Source organism: Gopherus flavomarginatus, chromosome 2, assembly GCF_025201925.1.
Source record: "Gopherus flavomarginatus isolate rGopFla2 chromosome 2, rGopFla2.mat.asm, whole genome shotgun sequence".
Classification (NCBI taxonomy): Eukaryota; Metazoa; Chordata; order Testudines; family Testudinidae; genus Gopherus; species Gopherus flavomarginatus.
Genome location: NC_066618.1, coordinates 20,105,027 through 20,128,219, shown reverse-complemented (window position 1 = coordinate 20,128,219; position 23,193 = coordinate 20,105,027). Strand labels below are relative to the sequence as shown.

At 37.9% G+C, this 23,193-nt stretch overlaps 1 protein-coding gene across 4 annotated transcripts in view; it reads right to left on the bottom strand.

Moving 5' to 3' along the window:
* Positions 1–8,288: 8,288 nt before the first annotated feature.
* The window catches only part of RBM33 (RNA binding motif protein 33), a 163,242-nt gene continuing 148,337 nt past the window's right edge, over positions 8,289–23,193 (bottom strand). For 2 of the 4 annotated variants that reach the window (XM_050940397.1, XM_050940399.1), the window contains exons 18-19: positions 9,579–9,667; positions 8,289–9,365 (exon numbers count right to left, since the gene is read on the bottom strand). In XM_050940397.1, the coding sequence (XP_050796354.1) occupies positions 9,317–9,365; positions 9,579–9,667 (138 nt within the window). In that variant the 3' untranslated portion in view covers positions 8,289–9,316. Of the gene's footprint in view, positions 9,366–9,578; positions 9,668–17,406; positions 18,791–21,230; positions 21,269–23,193 lie in introns of those variants that run through there. The other 2 variants (XM_050940400.1, XM_050940401.1) reach the window with 2 other exon arrangements.

The window sequence follows — 23,193 nt, the reverse complement described above, 5'->3', positions numbered from 1 at the left end:
AGAACATTTTAAAAATTCCCTAAAACTATTTGTTAAAACAGTTTCTGTACCATGCAGAATATGTAACGATGTGGAATAGTGTAAACATTTCATCAACATTCATTTGGGATCAACTGCATAATTCACTTGGGATTTAGATGGTTATGAGACATGTGACCAACCAAACTCATGCTGATAAAACCTGTATACCCCCACCCCACACATTGATGGTAGTAGTACATTCTGGCCAGGGAACTGCACAAAACGAGGTCACTCGAACAGTACTCAATTGGTGGAATGTAGGACAAGAAACAGGAAGACCTGAAATATTCACTCTTCTAAGGAGTCTCAAAATTTTTCATAGTGTGGATCACATCCTACCAGAAAGATTCTCATGGATCCTCCTTTCTCCCATTCTCGATCACGGGCAACCTCCCTTCCCACTTGCAGCTATAATTTTCCTGTGTTAACTGCAACAAGAGCTTACACGGAAAGATAAAGAAGATATGTAAATGTATGTTTAGCTGTCTTTTAATGTAATGTAAGATTTGGAGATAAGGTGCACCAGCACCATGTGATCAGCTAACAGTCTGAAGACGCTTGTTTAGTTTGAAGGGTAGATATTCAGCCACAGATGCAGAATTCCCTTAGCAGCAACACCGTTCAAAAGATATAAAAACAAATTTAGATGTGAGCTTTTGTAAAATGGCCAGTACTTAACTTTAGACAGGTGGCCTTGATGCAATAGGGCCCAATCATGCAACCTTCATACGAGTATGTCCTCATTCTCATGAATAACCCTGCTGAAATCAATAGAGCTCTATTCAGGTTAATGAGGAATACTTGCCTGGGTCCTTTGGTTTTAAAGCAAATGGTTTCAAATAGAAAGGTTGATTCAGAGTGAATTGGGGACCCAAAGACTTTCAAACCTGTAGAACAGAATAAAAGTCTTGAAGGAATGGTGATAAAGGTTAATGAAACAATGTATTAAATTTTTTCTATCCCCCCCATCCCTCCCTCAGCTCCCAGTTTTGTTCACGCTACAAATTGGGAAACTGTGTTCGAAAAATCAGGTAATCAAAATGCAAGTAACTTGATGCAAGTTAATAGATCAGCTCCTGTGAAGAGCTGACACACAGGGAAGAATGGCAGAATTAACTGTCTAGCCCAGGGATATGGCTGGGCCCTTTGTTTCAGACTTTTAAAGCTACATTGTGGGCAGACCAATACAAATGGAAACAATACTTCTTGCTAAACTTATATTAATGCTTTGTACATTCTTTGTGAAAAGGTGTAGGTAAAAACTGCATTAAAATATTCAAAAATAGCTTTTAGCTTGAAAGAAATTTACTAAAATGCATGAGACTAAGAACCACGAAAGCTTATGTGCCAATACTTCTGCTAGTCTAGGGTGTCACAGGATTTTGTCGCTTTTTACAGATCCAGACTAACACGGCTACCCCTCTGATACTTGACTCAAACGGGTTTTAATTTCACAAATCCTTACTGCAGGCATCCTACACAAATTATTTCAGAATTAGTCTTCGTAAACATTTGCCCTCAAGCTTCTTAAAATAGATTTTATTTTGGATAAAATCAAACACTATTTTGTACAAACAACAGGCTATTCCTGTAGATTTCAGCATAAGATCCAGCACATCCGAGATATTTAATTTACATGAACTTCTTACTTAAACTTTCTGAGATCTCGATGAATCAGTGTTCACTAAATGCCTACTGTGGGTATCTGTGATTTAAGGACTTTGGGAATGTCATGATAGTCTATTCTGAAGTTGGAGGATATTTTCTCTGGTTCTAGGCTCAGTAATAGTTATAGGTTGCTACATTACATTGAAAGTTTACAAGCTATTTCACATGCAGCAGTCTGAATCTCAAAACTTATTTTTTATTATGAACATACTGGGGCCCTTCTTATGTGAGTTATATTACATATGTTCTTCACAATACTCTGACACATATTTTTATGTAAATAATGGTGCCTTGAAAAAAATCACACTAGAAAATGCGTGATGTGCAGTGTGAATATAGGATCCGGTTCTGATTGCTGCTATACTGATATATTTAAGTGAGTGGAATGACTCTCCATTGACATTGATATAACTACATTCAGAATCTGATCCATGGTGATCATACTGGGGCCATTTACACCTTTGTATCATGTCTTGAATTATGAACATATTGTCTGGCACTGGTTAGGCACGTGGCCACTCATAACTGTGACATTTAGATTACTAACTTAGGCAAAAAGCCATATTTTTACTGTTACCTGCCCCTATCCCCTTTTGTCTGCTTATTCACCTGTGGGAGTCTTAAAAAACACTAAATTGCAGCCTCTCTGGGTCATGGATTGTCTTTCTGTTCTAGTCATTTGCAGTGCCTATAAAAAAAGAGACCCTGCCATGTGACTGGTCATCTGTGGGCGCTACCACAAACTGATAATGATACATGGTATTTGTAATTTGTAACAAAGGTTAAGTTCATGTTGTGCATAAGAACAGGATACAAAGGCAATCTGCTACAAAGAAAAGGAAAAAATATTTTATTTACACAATTTAGTTACAATAAATACCCTTAAATACATACTGACATTTGAAGTATGGAATCACATATAGGGAACTTGTACATTATTTCTGTGTTTTCATTTTTACATTCACACCTAACATATACCACAGAAAGATATCTAATGAAAATGGAAGGACTTGGTATAATCAGGCATGTAACACTTAAGAAATGAGAAGTAAAATAATGTGTGTAGATGATGCAGTAGAAAACATGAAGCAGATGAACCCACAGTGGAGTCAGTATCATGATACAGTCGCCTCTTGAATTTATATTCTGAACTCCTAATAAACACAAGCTTCATAATCCAGATTAGAACAGTACATTTTAAATTATAGTTTCAATATACCCAAATATATCCAGCACTTAAGAGTTTATAGGTTAGGAAGGATCACATTCAGTAATAGTAATAGAGGTAGAATTGTGTTGACAGGTGCTCATTACTTCTAAGTGGCAATGATAAAGTACTATTACTATCACTGAACTCAAGAATAGAATTCCTGCAGAAGTAAAGGGGAGGAAAAAGTTAGTAATTAGTCTTATATCTCCTGGTATGCCACAGAAGCTAGAGCATATCTGGAAACTGCTGTCACTCCCCTAAGTGGAAAAGAGCTGTGAAACAAAATGGTTGTTATATTTTCCCACATGTTTGGAATGTTCAACACATCCTAAAGTGTGAAACCTCTAAAAATGACCCCTCCTTTGGGTGGCAGCTGTTTATGTTCAACCATTTACAACTAACATCTGTAGGAAAGACACAGCAGTACAATTTACTTTCAACACAGGCGACTAAAACATTGTATTAGGGAGCTAGACTAGAGAATGATTCTGAGAGATGGGTACTACAACTGTCACACAGACAGAAAGAGAAAGTTTTGGACAGAAATGAGAAGAACATCAAGGAAAAGACAGCAGTAAAGAATTAACGTTCTTGCAGGTAAACTAGGAGCGAGGGGAAACAGAAAGGGGACAGAGAAAGGGTGAGGAGAACCAAGGTGACTAGGGATAACTTGGTAATAAAATAAAGCGTTATGACTTGTTTTAATGGTGTATCTTCTTAAGAGTATGAATTATATGGTCCACTAGAGACAGATGATCAACTGTAAATAAATTCATTAGTCTTGTCTTTGCTGTATCTGTAAATGAAAATGTGTATTAATTTGAAAGTTAAAATTACTGAAAACTCCCATCTCCTGCAAAGTAGTCCTGCAAAAAAATGTTTCATTATTGAAAAGAAGTAGTTTTATTTCTATTTATGCAAAGTAAACCTGGCAGACACTAGAAAAATTACTATGCACAATGAAAAGCCTGAACTATGAAATGCATTAAAAAAAAAGGTAAAAATAGCAGTAAAATGCTTCATTTAACAGTGATTTTCCATATAATCACAGATACTATTTCAGCCATAATATATTTTATGCAACTACACACAGGACTGGTTTTTTTAAAACCCTACATTTAATCTGTAATACATTTTAAAATAGCTTCAGCTCAGTTAACTGGGATGCTGTTAAATTAAAAATCCTTGATGTAAACCTGTGGAGAAATTATTAAATACGTACAATGACCCCTTTCCATTTAGAGTTAGAAAAACACAGAGTCCAACTTGAGAAGTGAGAAAGCAATGCAAGTGCTTAAAGACCCAGTGAAAACAGCCTTCCCATTAAGTTTTACACAGTGCAAAAGACAATGTACTTCCCACCAAAATAAGCACAGAAATGGAAACTGAAGATTAAAAAAAAAACCAAAACCCTGCAAAAGGTAGTGCTAAAGAATAAAACAAATGATCCTTCCCAACCATATTATACCAGAAGATGGTATACGTGAGGATCCAATATGAATCAGTGTTTTTGTACACAAGACCTTGCGCTCATGTGGATAAGAAATTAACATGTAGGCAATTTTTAAGATAAAACTAACTAGGTTACAAAAAACCTTACATAAAATCCTTAGGATTTAATACTAACTTAAAAAAATACTTCCAGTATTCAAACTGTTGAATTGATTCATATTTAAAGAACGGTGCTAAGTAACATTTCAGAATCAAAGCCAGTTTAAAAGGTAACATTGAAACAAGAGCCTTAAATTACCCTAATGATTTATTCCTCTCAAAATCTAGTGGACTTTCTTTAATCTGTCTAGTGCCTCTTTCCCCCACATTTATTTTTCATCCAACACTGCTGCTAGAAAAATCAAAGTATCAAAAATGGCTACAAAGAAAAAAGTTCCGTCTAGAGGACCAAAACTAGAAATCCTGTCTAACAAGAGTATGTGAAGCCAGAAGCATATCCTTGTGGTGGAAACATACTTAGAATCTTGCAGTGCTAGTGGAGAGGACAATATAATATCTACAGGAGTATGGTGGAGCACAAATCTAGGACATACCCAGAAAAGTCAAACTATGGATAAAGGCAACGCCCACAGCTACTTCTGCTAATTCTAGGAAGCGCCCACAGTATCATCTTAGAAGGGGCCAATCTTTTAAAACTGACCAGACTGAAGATACTATATGGTGTAAACATTCAAAAAAAAAATTCACGACCAAATAAAATGTTCTTATTTATTCCCCAAAGTAGTCAGAATTAGTTGCTATAATGTACCTAAGGTAATAAATGTAGTAATACAGAGGCATGCTGAGAATACCTACACTTTTGTAAAAGTTCTTCAGACTAAATCTTTGCAATGGAATCCAACTATGCAAGGAATTAAGATGCCCAATGAAGATCTGGTCGTTTACTTACTAAGAGGGCCTTATGCAGAGCTGTGAAACTTAAAAGTGAGTTTTCAGAACCAACCCCCAAATGGGAATTAAACCTATTCGTTTGAAGATTTATTTTTGTCTTATATTCTGTAGATCTGACTTCAATACTTATAAATATCATCATAATCTTTTGTCCAGTTACACATGGAGACGAATCAGTCATTCTTGGCCCACATCAGCCTCCTAAATTAAAAAACTCTGTCACTATAGTTTATAAAACATTTAGTAGCAATTCCTGTATTTATGAAGATTCTGTAGGTCTGCACTTGTGCCTCTCCCTATCCATAGGATTTTACCAAGCTCCTCAATTATGTTTAACAGTTTCTTTTCATTATATAAAACATGCCACCCTGCTCTCTGAGACCAACCTCTTTGTACTTATACAACATAAAGAACCCTCCCAGAAACCAAAACCTTGGTCCGACATGAGAATGTGAAGATCTAGTGTAATGTATAATCTGCTTAACCTTTAAGGACAAAGGCCTTTTAAAGAAATTAAGAACATTCTTCTATAATTTCACACATAGTATGGCCAGACCAATCTAGTAGCCAAGATGTGATATGATAGAGTAAAATGAACTTAGAAGTGCCACAAGATCAAAACAAGATAACTGAAAAAGAAAAAATATATATATTTGGCTCCACATAATCACCTACTGTATTTACCTATTAAAATAGCGTTACTAAATTTAAGTTTCTCTGAAACTTGTGAACAAATAATACACAGATCAGGATATATGTATTGACTTACTAGCATCTTTATAAAAAATTGAAGAGATACACAAAAACACATCAACATTTATGGAAATATGTCCATTAAACTTAGATAAGACAACACAAAAAAACTAACAAGTAGCTAAGATGTGGTTGAATTGTAAGCACTCTGCGTAACATCTTTTAATTTTAAAAGTTCCATATTTACATTGTATATTAAATGCAATTTTTGCATTCTGCATCTTATTTTAAATGCATGATAAAGAAAGAACAAGATAATGGTTGCAACAGATCTTCCAAGAAAATTAACTGAAGATGGCCAGATTTAATGAAGTGCTGTAAGAGAACATGGAAATACCAGTTTTCTAATGTTACCTCTACTTCCTTTGCTTTTGTTGGAGTAGCCACAACAAATGGAACCAAACTGTGATGCTATCGTTCAAACTGGTCATTGCCAGTAAATCCAGTTTTAAGTTAGGAGTTTATTACTGAAAATATGTTTTATTGAAACCTTTTTAATGCATGCCTAAACCTAATAGTGGTTGTTACTACTGTACTTTTTTGAAGATCATCCTGTTCAAAAGATCTATAATATACAGGATGTATGTATGTACATAATTGTATCCATATAAACATACATACATACAGAACATACCCACAGTTCCCATATGATAGCCAGCTACTGTGATAAGCAGCTACAGTCACTACCAAATATGTCTGCACTCTATCTATGCACAAGCAGTAATCTAAAGTAACAGTCTATAAAGAGGGATATATACAAGTATTAAATAATGCTTACATCGCTCCAAACTATTTGGTAAGTTAAGAAGACATTGCTCATGTCTTTGTTTTCAATGCCACAGGATGGTTATGGGGGGAAAAGTTTAAAAAACCCTGACTAAAAATTCTTAATCCTGTAGTTGCAAAATGTTGCTCTCCTAGGGACTGATTCAAAACCCACTGAAGTCAGTATGAGACTTTCCACTGACTTCTTCAGGTTTTGGATAGGGCCTCTATTCTTTAGGTCTCAAAAAAGCTCATATTCCAACATCATCATCTGCCTACTGCTGGACTCCCCCTACTGAGCTATTTGTAGCCACATCCGACCCATACTTCCATGGGCAGACACTCAGATCCATTTATTTTCCAGATTTTTTCCAATCTTCCCCTCACAGAGAAGCTGTTCCTTAACAGTGGGTATGTCACGACCTTTAATGGCCCATCTGAGATGTAAGCATTCCTTTTTTAACAATAAAACCCACAATATATGAGGGGTTTAGTAATGGTGGATGTGAGGAGGGAAGAGCAATGGTGAGAGCCAAGCACCATGGACGTCAGGTGTCACGCTAGCCTTCACATACAACCCCACCAACTCATTTCTACCTGTGACACATCTGCTACTCCCAGTCTTGGATCTGTCCTGAGCAAAGAACATCAACTGTGCTGCACTGCGCCAAATGTTATGATTTAGAGATATGCAAATGTGAGAAAACCCACCTTCATACATGAATATTCTAATGATCTTACTGTGATCTGCTACGATGCAAATGGCTTTAGAAACTACTATTCCTTAAACATTTTCATTTTCCCATTGTAATAATGTTAATACACTACATTATTCTCATATTATTTCAGTGGAAAAAGAAAGCAGTTTTACCTAGGAAACTTTAGACACTATTTACTGCTCAATCATTAATTTTTAGTAACTTCTACTTAATTGGAAATCAGTACAAAAAACTCTGCTGTGAGAAAGCCAGTTAGAAAGACTAAATCTTACATACAAGCTAAGGTTTACCGCAGCTATTTTGCTTCAACCTGCCATTCTTCCATATTCTGGCACTTGTTTAGACCCCATTCACAAGCTCCTGCAGATTCACTGCATCATGTTAGTGTTTTTTTGTTTCGGTTACTTGAGTATCCTCAAAGACTATGAAGTTTCTGTAGGTGCCCACTTCAAAAAATAGGTCAGCACTCAAAAGTATATCCTAAAAATAAAGAACGAAGGAAAACCCCACCAAATAAAAACTAAAAAAATGTTTCATAAAACCTGCAATCGGATATAAACAATGGCATTCTGCTAAATTTGTCCAAAAGTAACTGAAAATTTGTTCCTTTGGAAATACCATCCAGATGGTTCTAACTCAAAGTATAATGAATTTTACCAACTATAAAATGCAATCTTTCATGTTTGCACATAATTTTTAGAACTGCCAATGTCACCCGCAGCATAACATCCTCATAATCCCATCTTTGTGGGGAACACCATGCCACAATTCTAATGCCTTTGCTATAATGTTTTTTTGTTTAAATGGTTTAGCATTAGTCACAAAATAAATTTCAAGGAAAAATACTAATTGACAAAGATTAAGAGGAAGCATACTCTGCAATAGTGGCACAAAGAAACACAATTGGGAATGTACCACATTCTCTGTGTCACCCTATTTTTAAAATGAGGGTAAGTGTTTCACTTTTTCCTCGTATCTTGCAATCCCATTTAAAAAACAATCTAAACTGTAATAAATTACTACTTGGAGTAAACTACCTCATTATGCTACCGAAAGATGAAGATCAAGATCCTTCGTTTTAAACTGGGGGGGAGGGAAGAGATGTAGCAATGTTACTCCTACAAAGTGTTTTCATTTCACAAAGGGAGGGGGAGGGAGTAAAGAGGGAATGTGTCAGACTAGAAGATGCAAAAACCGATCTAACATATTTACAAAAACAGAAACTACAGCCTTCCAGTGTCACCTCCAAAGCCTTTCAGAATATTATCAATAATCAAGTAGACCACGTCTTAATCTATATAAGAATGCACCTTCTATCTCCTCCGAGGAACAACACACGTGTGTTTTGTTTAGAGAAGTGAGTTCTCATATAAATACCATGCACTGAAGATAAGAGCAACCATTATCAAATATTCTTTGCTATGAAGAAACTTTTTAAATTTTTCAATGTAAGTGTTCTTTTTCTCATCAAGTCACTGTGATCACACAGTATGATCTTGAAGAACAATGTCTACATGCATTGTAAGCACTTTGAAAAAAAAATCTGTAGTTCCATGGGGTTACAACTGAATGTGAAGAAATTGAACACAAAACTCCACTTTGCTAGATCCTCTTAGGTTCAGCTTATCTTGAGGAAATCTTGTTACTTTCTGTAGTTCTACAGAGCAGTTAAAGAAAGACTGTAAACTGAAAAGACTTCAGATCCTGATGGTTTTGCCTTTGTATCTTCTCCATGTGTAGCTCCACTGTATGTTTCTATTAGCATTATCAGCTATGCTCACTCAACTATCAAAGCCACGTTAATGTGGGATAGATCTATCATATGCCTGTAAAACGTTAAAGAAATAGTTAGTATATTTGGCACACAAAACCTTACACTACTATGTGCATGGAGAGTAGAAAACGAGGTTTTATGAAGGTCATTAGTAAAATATATGTTTAAATATGGACTTGAATGTGAAATTGTCATAGGAGACCATGATTTCTTCTTTTAAAAAGGGCAGATAAACTAAAGAATGAATCAATGGCTAAATATTTACCTGTGGAATTTCTGTTGAAATGCTAATGCATGTGCTGGTTCCTTAAATTTCGCTATGGCTTTCCGTTGCTGAGGAAGCATCTGTAAACTCTATGGAAGACAAAAAACACACACAGTTATTTTCTCAGATATGATTACTTTCTACAAAAATATTCATTATCTTTGTTTCAGAGACGTTGCAAAACTGGTCATTTTTCTGTTACCTGAAATGCTTATTGGCCTGTAAAAGGGAATTAGACTGTTAATATTATTTACATAGCTGAGATGTGAAACTGGAGTTCTCTGTTGTTCTATATGGAGAGCTTTCAGTCGAGTTGGAAACGTACTGGAGCTTTCCAAGAGAAGAGGTTAGGAGTCCAAACTAACAATTGTACAGATGGGGAAACTGAGGCAGAGATGCCTAAGTATCTTGTTGAAGTTTAGGGCCTAACCCTTCAATCAGATCCATGTGGATGGACTATAGCATCTGCAAAGAGTCCCACTAACTTCAATGGGAGTATCCAATGGGTCTAGCCATGGGGATCAGATTGAAGGATCAGGGATACACACAAGACAGACAGTGACAAAACCAGATATAAAATCCAGATCTCCTGACAACAAGCCATGTGCTGTAACCACTAGGCCACATTCCATCTGTATTTTCATAAAAATATATAGGACTGGCTTTTGATAGACATTAGGGGAAATGTACAGAATGTACTGAAATACAATAGTTACAGTGCTTTGGTAACTCCTGATTGCCTGCTAAGATGAGAAACAAAAGTTATGAACTAGCATTTTAATTATTATAATGGCAAACTTTTCACGTATAATGCAACTGGAAGAAATCTGAGAAATATTTATACATGATGTGCATAATAAGCAGCTACTGAGTCATAAACATAAATGTTCAGCATGACTGGAGACTCACCTAAAAGATCTGCCCCATATCCCTTTCTCCAAAGCCCAATATACCACCTATGAAATCCAGAGTTATGTCAAGTTGGGAGAGGGAAGATTTAATTGAAGAGACTGTATATAAGGCACCCTTCAACTTTCATGGGGATTGATAAAACTATAATTAAAAGTATTAATCCCAATTTGCAGTACACCAATAAAGATGTTTCTGGGAATTATTTTTTCAAACTAAGGGTAAGTCTACACTGCAATATAAGCCCAAGGCTCAAACTCTGGCTCAAAGCCTGGCCCTTCCCCCCTTACACACAAATTGCACTAACCCAGGGCTCGGACCCAGAGTCCCAGGACTCCATGGGGGTGGAGGATCCAAGCCTGAGTCAAGCCGGAAACCAGGGTTCAAGTCTTGTTGCTGTGTGGTGTAGATGCACCTCACTGGACTTATGTGCTGGAACTCTGCCAAAAATATCCCACAACCCCCCCCAGACAGCTCTTCTTTGTCTTCTGGACAGTCATGTTTGATGGACAGTTGAGTCTTCCCACAATGCATCATGAACAAAGTGCTAAAGCAGTCACATTTTGGGAAGGCGCTAGAAAGTCTCAGATATCCACAGCTGGACTCAGGTTTACATAATACAGCGTAGATACAAGAGTGCCAGGATTCAGCAATTCCTATCCTGGGGTTACAAATGAGTGTAGATGCTCAAGCCCTAGGTTAATAAACCCAGGGTCTGCTAACTCAAGTTCTACTAACCCTGGGCTTACACTGCAGTGTAGACACATCCTGACTCTAAAGTATTCCAGCCATAAAGGCTGGAATATCATCGTACACAACAAAACTTCAAGACATGCACAATCTAAAACAGAATCAACACGTGATTTTACTACTGTAACAAATTGTTCTTCCTCATTTTGTTCCTGCAATTGTTACAGTATCACTACATCATGTCTAAGGGCAGGTCTACTCTGCAAAAAAAAGGTTTATTCTTAACTCAGGTTAGGTAACGCACATTAGTGAACTCAGGTTCAATCTAGAGTTGCCACCTGTCCTTTACCTGGACAGTTGGGTTTTTGGCTTCTGTGTCCAGGTGCTATTTTGGGTTGCCAGGTGCCTGGTTTTCAACCGGAAAATCCAGTCAAAAAGGGGAACCGGCAACCCAAAATGGCACACGAACCAAAAGTCCGGTTACTGGGGGAGGTGCCAGGTCATTACCCTGTACCAGTCCCTGCTCAGCCAGAGCTGCCTCCTACCTGCAGGTTGGCTCCTTGAGACGATCCAGCAAGCAACAGGGGGATGGGGAAGAGGAACGAGCGATGGGGGTGGGGCCTTGAGGGGAAGAGGTGGGGCAAGGGCAGGGCCTCAGCTGTCCAGTTACCAGCAGTTAGAATGGTTAAAACAGGAGTGAAGAGACAGCAACTTGGCTTTTAACTCTGGTTAGCTGGTTGAATTCTCCCCCCAGAATCACCCATAGGTTTTAATTCAAGCTGCTCACCTGAGTTGCCATGCCTTCCCTTCTATTTTAAGCTGAGTTTGGTGATGCATGTTAGTAACTTGAGTTAAGAACACACTTTTTCTAGGGTGTGGGCAATGTAGTCATAGCCTGCTATACGATCTGAGGGTATCTGGAGCAGGGATTTGACCTTTTTGAGTTTCTGTAAATCACTTATCACCTTTTTTCTGTATTACGAAGAAGCAACAAGGAAAAGACCATAGGCCCTTTTTTGTGCATTTTATTCCATCTATTGTGTTTCACAATTCTGTGATTGCAGAATTACTACCTGACTGCAGACTCCAATCCCCATTGCTGAATGGAGCATCTCTAACAAATGGGGCTAGATCTCTTCTACAGCTAGACACACGGCAATCCACTACTCTCCTTAGAATGAGGTGACAAAACCAAACACATGTAGCCAGCATGGCCCTGAATGGTTGCTTCCTCACTTGATCTCAAGTAAATGCTGCTTGTTCTCTTGTGTGTTAGCTGCAAGAGGCTCTCCATTTATCTCCACTGCTCAAGGATTTCTCTGGCCAGGGCCATGTAATGGGTACTTGCACATTAACTTTTTTCCTTTGCTTTAAATTAAAGGAGCATTATCAAAGTTTCAGTGGAAATATCCAGATTTGTCGCTGTGGGGGACGTAAGATGCAACTCTTTGCTCTTTTACAAAATGGAAGTTAAAAAAATATTTATTTAAATAGCCTTCAAGACCCTGATTCTTCCAAAATATTTGAAAGCAGGGAGCGAGCAGCATCATTCTTGGGAGTTTCTAGACAAAATTATTGCTTTTTTTTGGTCACTGCTCATTACCAGCTAAAAAGAGCTATAACTTTACAGCAAGTGGGGGCAGTGTATTCTGCCTTGAATACATTCATTCTTTAAATTCTTCATACTTCTTAATTTAGCAGGGGATATCGGAGTTTTATGCTATGTAGTTTAGTGGGGTCTTCACTATTTCTCTCAGTGAAGAACTGCAAGGCAGTATAATGATGCCTCCCCATTTTAACTGGTTGCCAAATACATTAAGCTTTTTTTTTTTTTGTTTTCTATCAATTGTAATCCTGCAAAATGGATCCTAGACTACTATTTTACCATCTAAGGCAGCATCAATGGCCCAATTGTAGAGGTAAGGTGTGCAAACAAGGAAGGACAAAAAATGAGCAACTTAAGCATGAAAGAAGTGTACCTTGGAATGTGGTCAAGTGCCTTTGTGCTAAAAGTAAACCCAATAAAAAATGATGAGTATAGGCATACATGTTAACATGACTCCTGGAGCACACAGCAAGGGAAATGGTCAAAAGCGAGGGGTGACTGTGACAATCACTGCATACTGACTCTCCCTGCCCATAGGGTAAACACTATTCTATTTTCATGAATAACTTAATTTCACTGTAAGGCAGAAATAAGTCAGGTGTGTAATGGATCACATGTCATATCAGGAGAATCCAGGTAGGTTTGCTTAACAGACAACTTCCTCAGAATGGCAAGCGTATCCTATCCATCACCATTTGTGATGTCCCATAAAGAATAAGGGAAGAAAAATAATTATTGAAGACACATGACCCAAAAATTCCATTACTAGGTGACAATCCCAAAGAAAGAAAAAAATCAGTCAGCTAAAGTAATCCTTATATTGTCAATATAGGCTTCAACCATGAGCATAACTGTGGCAACAGCTCTAAATGCCTACATGTTAGAGGAGGGACACTGCTTCTAGTATTCTTTTTATTCCACCTGTGTCCTAGAATTTGAGTGTAAACTTGCATGAATGTTTCCACTGAGAGTTTTGGGGTTTTTTCCTTCATAAGATATGCATGAAGCATAAATGTCTGAAGTTCATCGAGAGTTTAGGGCATGTTTAGAGGCGCATTTCGATTATAACAGAAAACTACACTGGCACCAGTGAAGTAAGGCTCTTAGTTTAATTTTTTCTTTCAAGATTTAGGTAACCTACTTATGGAACATTAATAGGAAAATAATCGTACTCTTCTTTCAGTGAGACATTTCCATGAACACAGAAAAACATTTAATTTAACAGGAAAGTATTCACGTTTCTACATACAATGAATGTATATACTACAACATGAAACTTTCTTCACAAGGATATGATGTTCCCATCATACACTACAGTATTTTCTATTCATAACGTATATTATACACAATCTAACTAAAAAACACCAGTTTTTCAGTTGTTACATATTAAAATTAAATCGCAAACATGACATTAATGTGACAATGACATTTTCTACAGTTTGATTATGGGAAAGCATGAAATAAACTTTTGAACCAAAAAAAAAATAGGGAAAATAACTTGATTGCAGGGGCTAGACAGGCTCTTCAGGTTGCACAGTTGTTTAAAAAAATAGCAACAGGCATGATCATTTCAACATGTTTCTTCTGCCTGTACTGGATATAAAATAACTATACGCAGTATCAAGAGTGCAGGTGTGTACATTAAATGGTTTTTGAAAAGATCTGCAAATGGATCACATTTGCTACATTAGACAAACTTTCTTCCTCTAAATTAGTAGAAAGATTACAGTATATTTGTAATATAAAACTTCAGCACAAATTCTTCAAACTAGTGGATGGCACCGAGAACCCCTCCTCCCCAAAGCTAAAAACTGTTACTAAGAAATCTCGATGGGGCCTGATTCTCATTTACATTAAGACCATGCTAGCAGTGTAAATTATGCCCACTTTAGGGCCTCTTTAATTACCACAGCAACGTAAAAGGGCCGTAGTATAAATGAGAATCAGACCCAATGAGAAATACTTGAGATTTTGTTCATTTTCCTGTTCCCTCCCCCATTTAACCTGTTACTTCCCACTCTCCTGTCCTTTATCGCAGTTTTCTTTCTAAATTTTCTCTATGGTCGCCCCTGATTTTCTCTTTTTTTCAGTCCTTTCCAACAGAATGGGGCCATTCAATCAGAACCACATTCCTGAACAATAGCTATTTCACAATGGCACCAATATTATGAAACTGACACTGTTCCTTATAGTTTCTCACTGTTGCTGGTGTCTCCTGGAATGAGGAAGAGCATAGTATGGTACAAGCACAGGTATTACTACTGGGAGGGGACCCATCTACTGGAAATGAGAAGTCAAATATTAAAGCTTGCCCTTCTGGATACAAGATGTGGGTCAATAGTCCTTATCTGTATGGCTTTGCGAGGGAGATATGCTACATGTTTTGGAGCTTTACTGAAATTTACTGCATGGCTTTAAATATTAAAATTTAAGTGCAAAGGACATATTGCCATATACACAGGCAGTTCATTGACAAAGAACCCCTACAATTTCACCCTGGATGTGAGGGGTGAGGCAAAGACCCTTTATTCCCTTCAAAGAAATGCTGAGAAAATGTGTTAGTTATAACTATTTGGCATAAACTTATTTGCTTAGTCATGTGGTACATTATCACTGACAAAAGACTTTCTGCAGTGTTTTTTGCCTCCATAATTGTCTGATGCTAATTTCAAATCATAGAATTTGAGTAACATGTGAATAATTATGTTAGTCAGTAGTCCAGAGTATTTGGAGTACATTATCCAGTCAGTATTCAGCCAAAATTCACTATCTACATTCTAGCACAGGAATGAAAAAATTAATACAAATCCCCAGTTCCATGAAGTTCCTGTAGTAATCGCATGCTACATCTATCAAGCATAAGGACGTCAATATTATAGCAAACAAAGGCAAATATTTGCCATTTTATTATCAGGATTCAGAGTCTGTTAAGTGGCAGACAAATATCTATATTAATTGTGATAGTTGTGGTTTATGGAGAAACATACCTGCTGCAACTATTTCAAACTATCTCCTTTTTACTTATATAAGGATACTATCAACACTGATGGAGCTGAAAACTGACGTAACATTAGCAAACGTTTTATTTAAACATAACTCCCAAGTGACCAGCACCGAGTCTGAAAGGCAAAGAAAAGTCTGCGAACTGGGCAGACCCAGTACTTTTGCACCCTCTGATTCCTTCAGAGCATTCTCCTCCTGATTGGCACTTCATTGCCGGTGTGGCTCATACTAAAGGCGTCAAGGGGCTCAAAGCACCAATCAGAATTCCAAGGCAAGAGGAACAGAGAATAAAGGAGTCGTCAGCGGAGAAAGAAAACTAGAAAAGACTGCATTTCCACATTACTCTTCCCTCCTTTCCTGTCAGTCTGGTGTCTGCATTATGCAGGATGAGCATTTCACATGGCTATGTTGAGAGAGTCCAACTACACACACTAATCTGTATCATTTCTACAGATATAGTACATACATCCCATTGCTGCAGCACATAATATACATGAATAGGTGAGTCTGATATGAGGCATGTTGCACTGGTCTAGAAAGGGGAAGGATGTCAGATACGTCATGCACGTCAAGAATTTTAAAAAGCGATACTGTACTTTGATGTAAGGAATCCCGGCCTAATGTTTCTGACACTTTGGGGTGCCAATTTCTGTTCCCTCCTTGGGGGGCTGCTGTTCCAACTGTCCTTGACCTTAGGTTCCTTCTCTTCCTCTACACTAAGTGGTGCATACAGCACTGTTCCTTGCACTCTGTGGTAGGGGGCAGCACTGGGCAGTAGCAGAAACAGAGCCGATAAAGCTGAGAGGGGACATGCTGCAGGAATTCATTTCCATGCATGGGAAGACTGAGCGGGGGAATGAGAATGGGAAACAGTAGGGAGGACAGCACACCGGAGGGAGGGAGAAGAGTCCTGATGAAAATAAAAGAAAAGAGGAGATAACAGTGATAAAGACAGGGAGTTGGGAACTAAGGAGAGAGAAAGGAAAGAAGGAGACAACAGCAAGAGTTAAAGAAAATGGGCAGAAGGGATGAAAAAACTGGAGAGAAAATGGGGAAAAAATGGAAAAGAACCAGCAGAAAAATACATATGAAGGAAAATGAGACAGGGGAGAAACACAACAAAAATCCATGAGCGTGAGAGGATAGGCAAAGAAAAGTTAGCAACTGTCTCAGGGTAAGACATGGGAAATCCAGGGGGTGAGGTGCGCATACTCTATGCCATATGAAGCTACAACTAAGAAAGATTAGCAAGTCATTACTTTAAGGATTTCCAGACACCTAACAGTATCTTCAGTATGTCAAAATTTTGGAGGCTGGTCAGTGTTAAACTTAGAAGCATCAGCAGGATAAGTTACATCTCCACTGAAAACAGCAAGTCTTAATGTTTTTACTGTTAAAGCTACAGTGTTCTTTACAAACAGAGCACATTACAGGAAAAGTTTCATGCTGACTTTCCCTTTTCTTCAGGAGTTTGAATTACATTAGCAACATTTTTACATAAGGCAACAAAAATTGCACTCTCTTGTCCTGCTTAATTAACTGATGTAATTTATTCCATTGCTCTAAGTCAAAGTTGAGCAGCTTAACTATGTAATACAATTCTGATCTTTAAGGAGTTGTTTACCTTGCTGAAAAATAGTAATTTAAAAAATGTATTCATGTATATTTTATTTCCAAGTAATTCTTAGAAATAGTTTTAAATATGTAAAGGAAAAATGTACCTTAAAATGATAATAAAAGTACCTAAATATTTATGCTACAGCAATTCTGTGTCTGCCAGAAAAATCTTATTTATATTTTTAGAATATAAATGTCCTTTTTTTTTTTTAAAGTTTCCTGTTCCAGCAATCCACTGGAAAAAAAATACAGATTACTGGAAATTAGCACCTTCATATTTGCAAAGTAAGTAAAAACTGGGGTGCTGTAATTTGGCTCATCTCCCTAAAAGGAAAGCTCAGACAGAGACTTTTGTAAGGAGTACAGAACAAATGGAACACTAACAGTTTCAAACATTTAGGAGAAGAATATTTTCATTGGAGCAGTCCCATGGCTGTATTTGAAAACAATATCCCAAATAGTTCCCCCATGTTCCTTTCCCAAAAATATGATTTGATAAACCTACTCAGCACCAGGTTGGTGAGTTTGTATTGTATTGTTTTGCTGAAGTCTACCACAACAATAAAAATACATTGTTAAGTCATTGCAATTTAGTAGTTTGTAAGCTCTTCAGTACAGAGGGCATCTTTTCAAAACCTAAACACTTAGTACTTATATAGTTACCATTTTTCATCAGTAGAATCTTTACAAAGTTGGTAAGTACCATCACCCCATTTTATAGGTGAAGAAACAATAACAGAAGTCAAGTGCCACACAACATCTGCTGAGGAGTTTGCAAATGAGCTCAGTTCTCCTATACCGTATTCACTGGACTGGGTGAGGAGCTGCAAAAGCGTCTGCTTCTGACTTCATCCTTAATGGAGTCTGTACTATTATGATTTATAGAACAGTATCGAATATAAATTTACTCTCCCAACACCATCTTATCATCCAGACTAGAAAAACACTTTTGAAATATTTATTGAATTTGTCACTTGTTCTTGCATACTCAATAACAGAGCGTGCTTAGGTGTACTAAAGAAAGCAGCAGCAAACATTTGAAAAACAGAGGTTGATGAAGTAATTAGTATAATTAAATCAAGAGAAGCAAACCCTGTTCTTGTGTCACTTGCCACAGAACATGGCAGTTTAACAAGAGAAAAATCCGCTTAACTCGCTGAAGGGATGAAATACTTAAGAGTACAACCAGCCAGTGTAAGTGTAAAAGAAACACAGGGATATGTCCCATCAGCTGCACTCCGCAAGTCCTCCTCTGTCATTTGCTGCTCTCTCCCCTTGCCTGAACAATCTTCAGCCCTTTTGCTAATAACTGATCCTCACAACAATGTTGGGTGTTTCTCTTTCAACTATTGCAGGACATTCTCCCATTGCTTTAGGCTCCAGCCTCCTGTCACAGTCAATTGAAGGGAGGAAAAAAGAAGAAGCTGTATTTAGCTACAGAACAATTTTTCACAATAACTACTGATGTATCATTCCAGAAACCTACTTGAGATGCACAAAGCCAAAAACTGGTTAACCAGTGAGTTTACAGACCATCTCCCTTAAACAGTGACATTATTCTGAGCCATCTTGATAAAGGCCACATTAATTCACCAGGGAAATCTATATGTTAGCGAACAGAATTAGAAAGCATTAAAAATAATCTTATGGCATGTGATTTACCTGTACTTAATGTGAGATTGTAAATTTTGTTGACAAAAGGGTTTGGCTATTATATCATTGCTTGTCCACAATTCTTCTGCTGTGGTGTGCATTTGCACAAAGAAACACAACCATTTAAAAAAAGTGCTTCTAAATTACTTTCGGTTACACTACTTATTGGTGTGGACTAGAGGTCAAGGTGCCATTTTGCAGATAGAACCAGTATAGATGCTCATTTCAGCTGCAAATATGCAATACCGTGGCAATGAAAATGAAAGCATTTCCAATGAATTTCAGTGGAAATTGCATCTACTTACATCAGCTCTAAATGTGCCTCCAAGTGCATGATTTGTTCAGTTTTCTTAGGAAAAATTTTGATTTGTATCTCCACACACAATTACAGTTTCAATTATTGCAATTAGAACTTTTTATCATGTTAGTTCTAGCTACAAAATATTACTTGTTCTTAAGGCAACTAAATAGTGTCACTGAAAACAATTAAAGACTTAACAAATGTAATTCTGTTAGATAGAATATAGGTTTTATTGGCTAATTAACTTCATTACATCAAGATTCATTTGTGCTCATTTAGAACCAGGTCTCAGTTTGTCCCTTTGAGTACTTTTTGAAGGGTTATTTTCAAGAGTACATTACAAGGCTAAACAAAAACCCCTCAAGCTAAAATTATTTTCTTCCATTTTCTGTTATGTTACACTGTATACAAATACTGTACAGAACCACTAGCTTGTGTAATACTGAAGATGAACTGGCAACATAAAATTAAAGACTGCAAAACAAAAGTGAAAGATCTAATTTTTTTTTTTACTGAAGAGTGTTAGATCTTAAATAAAACATGTTAGTAAAGGGATCTTAATTCAAGCCAAACAGCTTGAACAAAAACTAACATTTGCTGTACCTAAACTAACATTGTAGTGAAAATGATGCAAGATTGTTTCAAACTGGTATTATTCAGTATTTTAACTGGTATTTTAACATTAGCTGAAAATCACTTAACATATAGTTTAGCATGATATTAAGTGTTGACACTAAATCACACTCAATATCTGGTTCACACAATATAGTTTAGGCTTACTTTGGATCAAAAAATAGTTTTTCTAATAAATAAACTAGGCCTCTAGTTTAAACTGTAAACTACTTGGCATATACAATACTATAGTTTTAAATAGCTACCCCAAGCCTCCTTACAGACAGAAAGTGTGCAGCATCTTAGCTTCAAGTGTATTGTTTTGCCTTTTATTTAAAAAAAAATTCATGTGTGCTTGTGTCACAGCCCAGCAGATTTGTGGGGATTGTTCAATTCACCAGTGAAAACTTGTTAAAAAAATCAGTTATGTTCTGGTTTTGGGGTAATATTTTTTCAGATTATTTCTTCCTAAACTATGAACTCTCTGCTTAGGAAACTAAGGACTGATGGCACTGGCTACAGCAGTGGTCCCCAAATGTTTTCTGTTGCATCTTCCTGGGAGCCATGGTTGGGAGCGGGCTCAGGAGCAGAGCCACAGCTGTGGTTGGGAGCTGGGGCCAGGACTCGGAGCTGCAGTGGGGGCTGTAGCTCGGACCTGGAGCTGCAGCAGAGGCCAGGAGCTGGGGCGGCAGCTGTGGGCGGTGCTGGAATGGAGTTGAGGGCAGAGCAGGGCTGAGCCGTGCTCCCTCCCTGCCCCCTGTTGAGGCTGGCCTGGGCCCTGCCACGCCGTCCTGAACGTTCCTTTGTGCCCCCCGACAGTTTGGGGACCACTAGGCTATAGACATACACAGTGCAGGTACATGTTGTCTGCATGCAATTTTGACACTGCACCTTAGTGTTGACCTGTTATTCTAGCCCTGAGTTAGAAAATCTTCTCAATCACTGATGAGTTTTATGAAACATAAATTAACGGCAACTAGGGAAAAGATTCCATTCAATTGATTTGAACGGCATTTCAGTTGAAGTCTCAACAGATGACATGTTACCATATTAATCTACTGCATTATCTTCCATACATTTAATGTTATGTGATCCACAAACTTAGGTTGGTCATGCTCCTACTGAAGCTAACAGTGATTCTCTGAATAAAATGGAACTTTTGCACAAGAAAAATGCAGTATTAGGCCTTACGGTATTAAAAAAATTATACTGTGAAGTTTAGAATCCCATAATTTTGTAAAAAACTTATCCTAAAACTTACTTTACCAGCTTCTGCTTTTTGGATTCCAAACGCAGGTGCTAGGAAAATACACATACAATTAATTAATCTGTATATCATACTTACGTTGCTACAATATTCAGTGTAATAGCCTTAGTTTTGTCTCCCTGTTAAAGACAGCTATACACCAAAACTAACCATTACTAGTATATATAACTCCTCATAATAGTTTGTATATATATATACACACACACCCACACCCATTGTAATAACCTCACATGAAAGTATTTTCAGCATTCTCTGTACAAATTTATCTAGACTTCCGTCCAAATCACTATTAAAAACTCCTTCCTCTTTTTAACAATTATCTAGCTGACTTGTACAAAACTCCCTAAGAAGCATTTCAGAATTGTTAGTCTCACTCCCTCACTCGTGTACTTTCTTTCATGGGAAAAAAAAATCCCTTACATTTTCAAGTGCTCACTTTGCTGCTTCTTTTGTGTATCAGGGCTACCCAGTACTATCCATATGTTATACAGTGATGTATCTTGCACATATAAAGACAGTAGTTACTCATAATATGAAGTCTCAATGCCTATTATAACCTACCATCTTCGCACAACCAATATCATATAACTATCAAGTACAATTTAAAAACTTGCTGGTTTCTTTTCACACTACCCCACCAATCCTAGAAAGTAATTTTTCATAAAAAGTACTACATTAGTTTCACAAAACAAGAACACGCCTGTGTGAGTCTATAAAAATGAGCTATTTACCTAACCTCATACTCTAGTACAGGGGTCAGCAACCTTTCGGAAGTGATATGCCAAGTCTTCATTTATTCACTCTAATTTAAGGTTTCGTGTGCCGGTAATACATTTTAATGTTTTTTAGATGGTCTCTCTCTACAAGTCTATATATTATATAACTAAACTAGTGTTGTATTGTAAAATAAACAAGGTTTTCAAAATATTTAAGAAGCTTCATTTAAAATTAAATTAAAATGTTGATCTTATGCTGCCGGCTCGCTGCTGGTCTGGGGTTCTGTTCACCTAGGCCGGCAGTGGGCTGAGTAGGGCCTGTGGCCGGGACCCCAGCTGGGAAGGGTCTGGCAGCCAGAACCCCAGACCGGCAGTGGGCTGAGCGGCTTTGCCCACTGCCGCTCAGGGGTTCCATCCACCAGCTCCTGCCAGCTGGCATCCCGACTGCCAGACCCGCTCAGCCCACTGCCGGTCTGGGGTCCCGGCCCTGCCCACATACAGTGGGTACCTACCTTCTCCCTGGTTCCGTCCCATTCTTTTCTTCTCTCCGCACTGAGCTGAGGGTGGGAGTGGACCAAGCACAGGGCTGGGGGTGAAGGGTCTGGCCAGGAGCTAGAATGAGGGAGGGGGCTCAGGGTTGGGGCAGGAGGTTTGGGTGTGGGGGCATTTACCTGGGCAGCTCCCATTTCGTGTGAAGAGTGCAGGTGGGAATGTGAGTGGGGGTGCAAGAGCTCCCGTTTGGTGCTCAGGATGGGGGTGGGGATGTGCAGGGTGCATGGGATGTGGGGGGTGCAAGAGTCAGGGCAGAGGGCTGGGGGCATGTGAGGGGGGTGCTGTCATAAACAGATAGCTAAGGGTTAACGTCTCTTTCACCTGGAAATAAGTATCTGAAGCACCTGACCAGAGGACCAATCAGGAAACAGGATTTTTTCAACTCTGGGTGGAGGGAAGTTTGTGTGTGAGTCCTTTGTTCTTGGTCTTCTGCCTGTATGCTCTCTCGGCTATGAGGGGATTTCTATTTCTTGCTTTCTAATCTTCTGTTTCCCAGTTGTAAGTACAAAGGATCAGCTAGTGATTTATATGTTTTTTTTAGTATTTACATGTCTATAGTTGCTGGAGTGCTTTGAATTGTATTCTTTTTAAATAAGGCTGTTTATTCAATATTCTTTTAAGCAATTGACCCTGTATTTGTCACCTTAATACAGAGAGACCATTTTTATGTATTTTTCTTTCTTTTTATA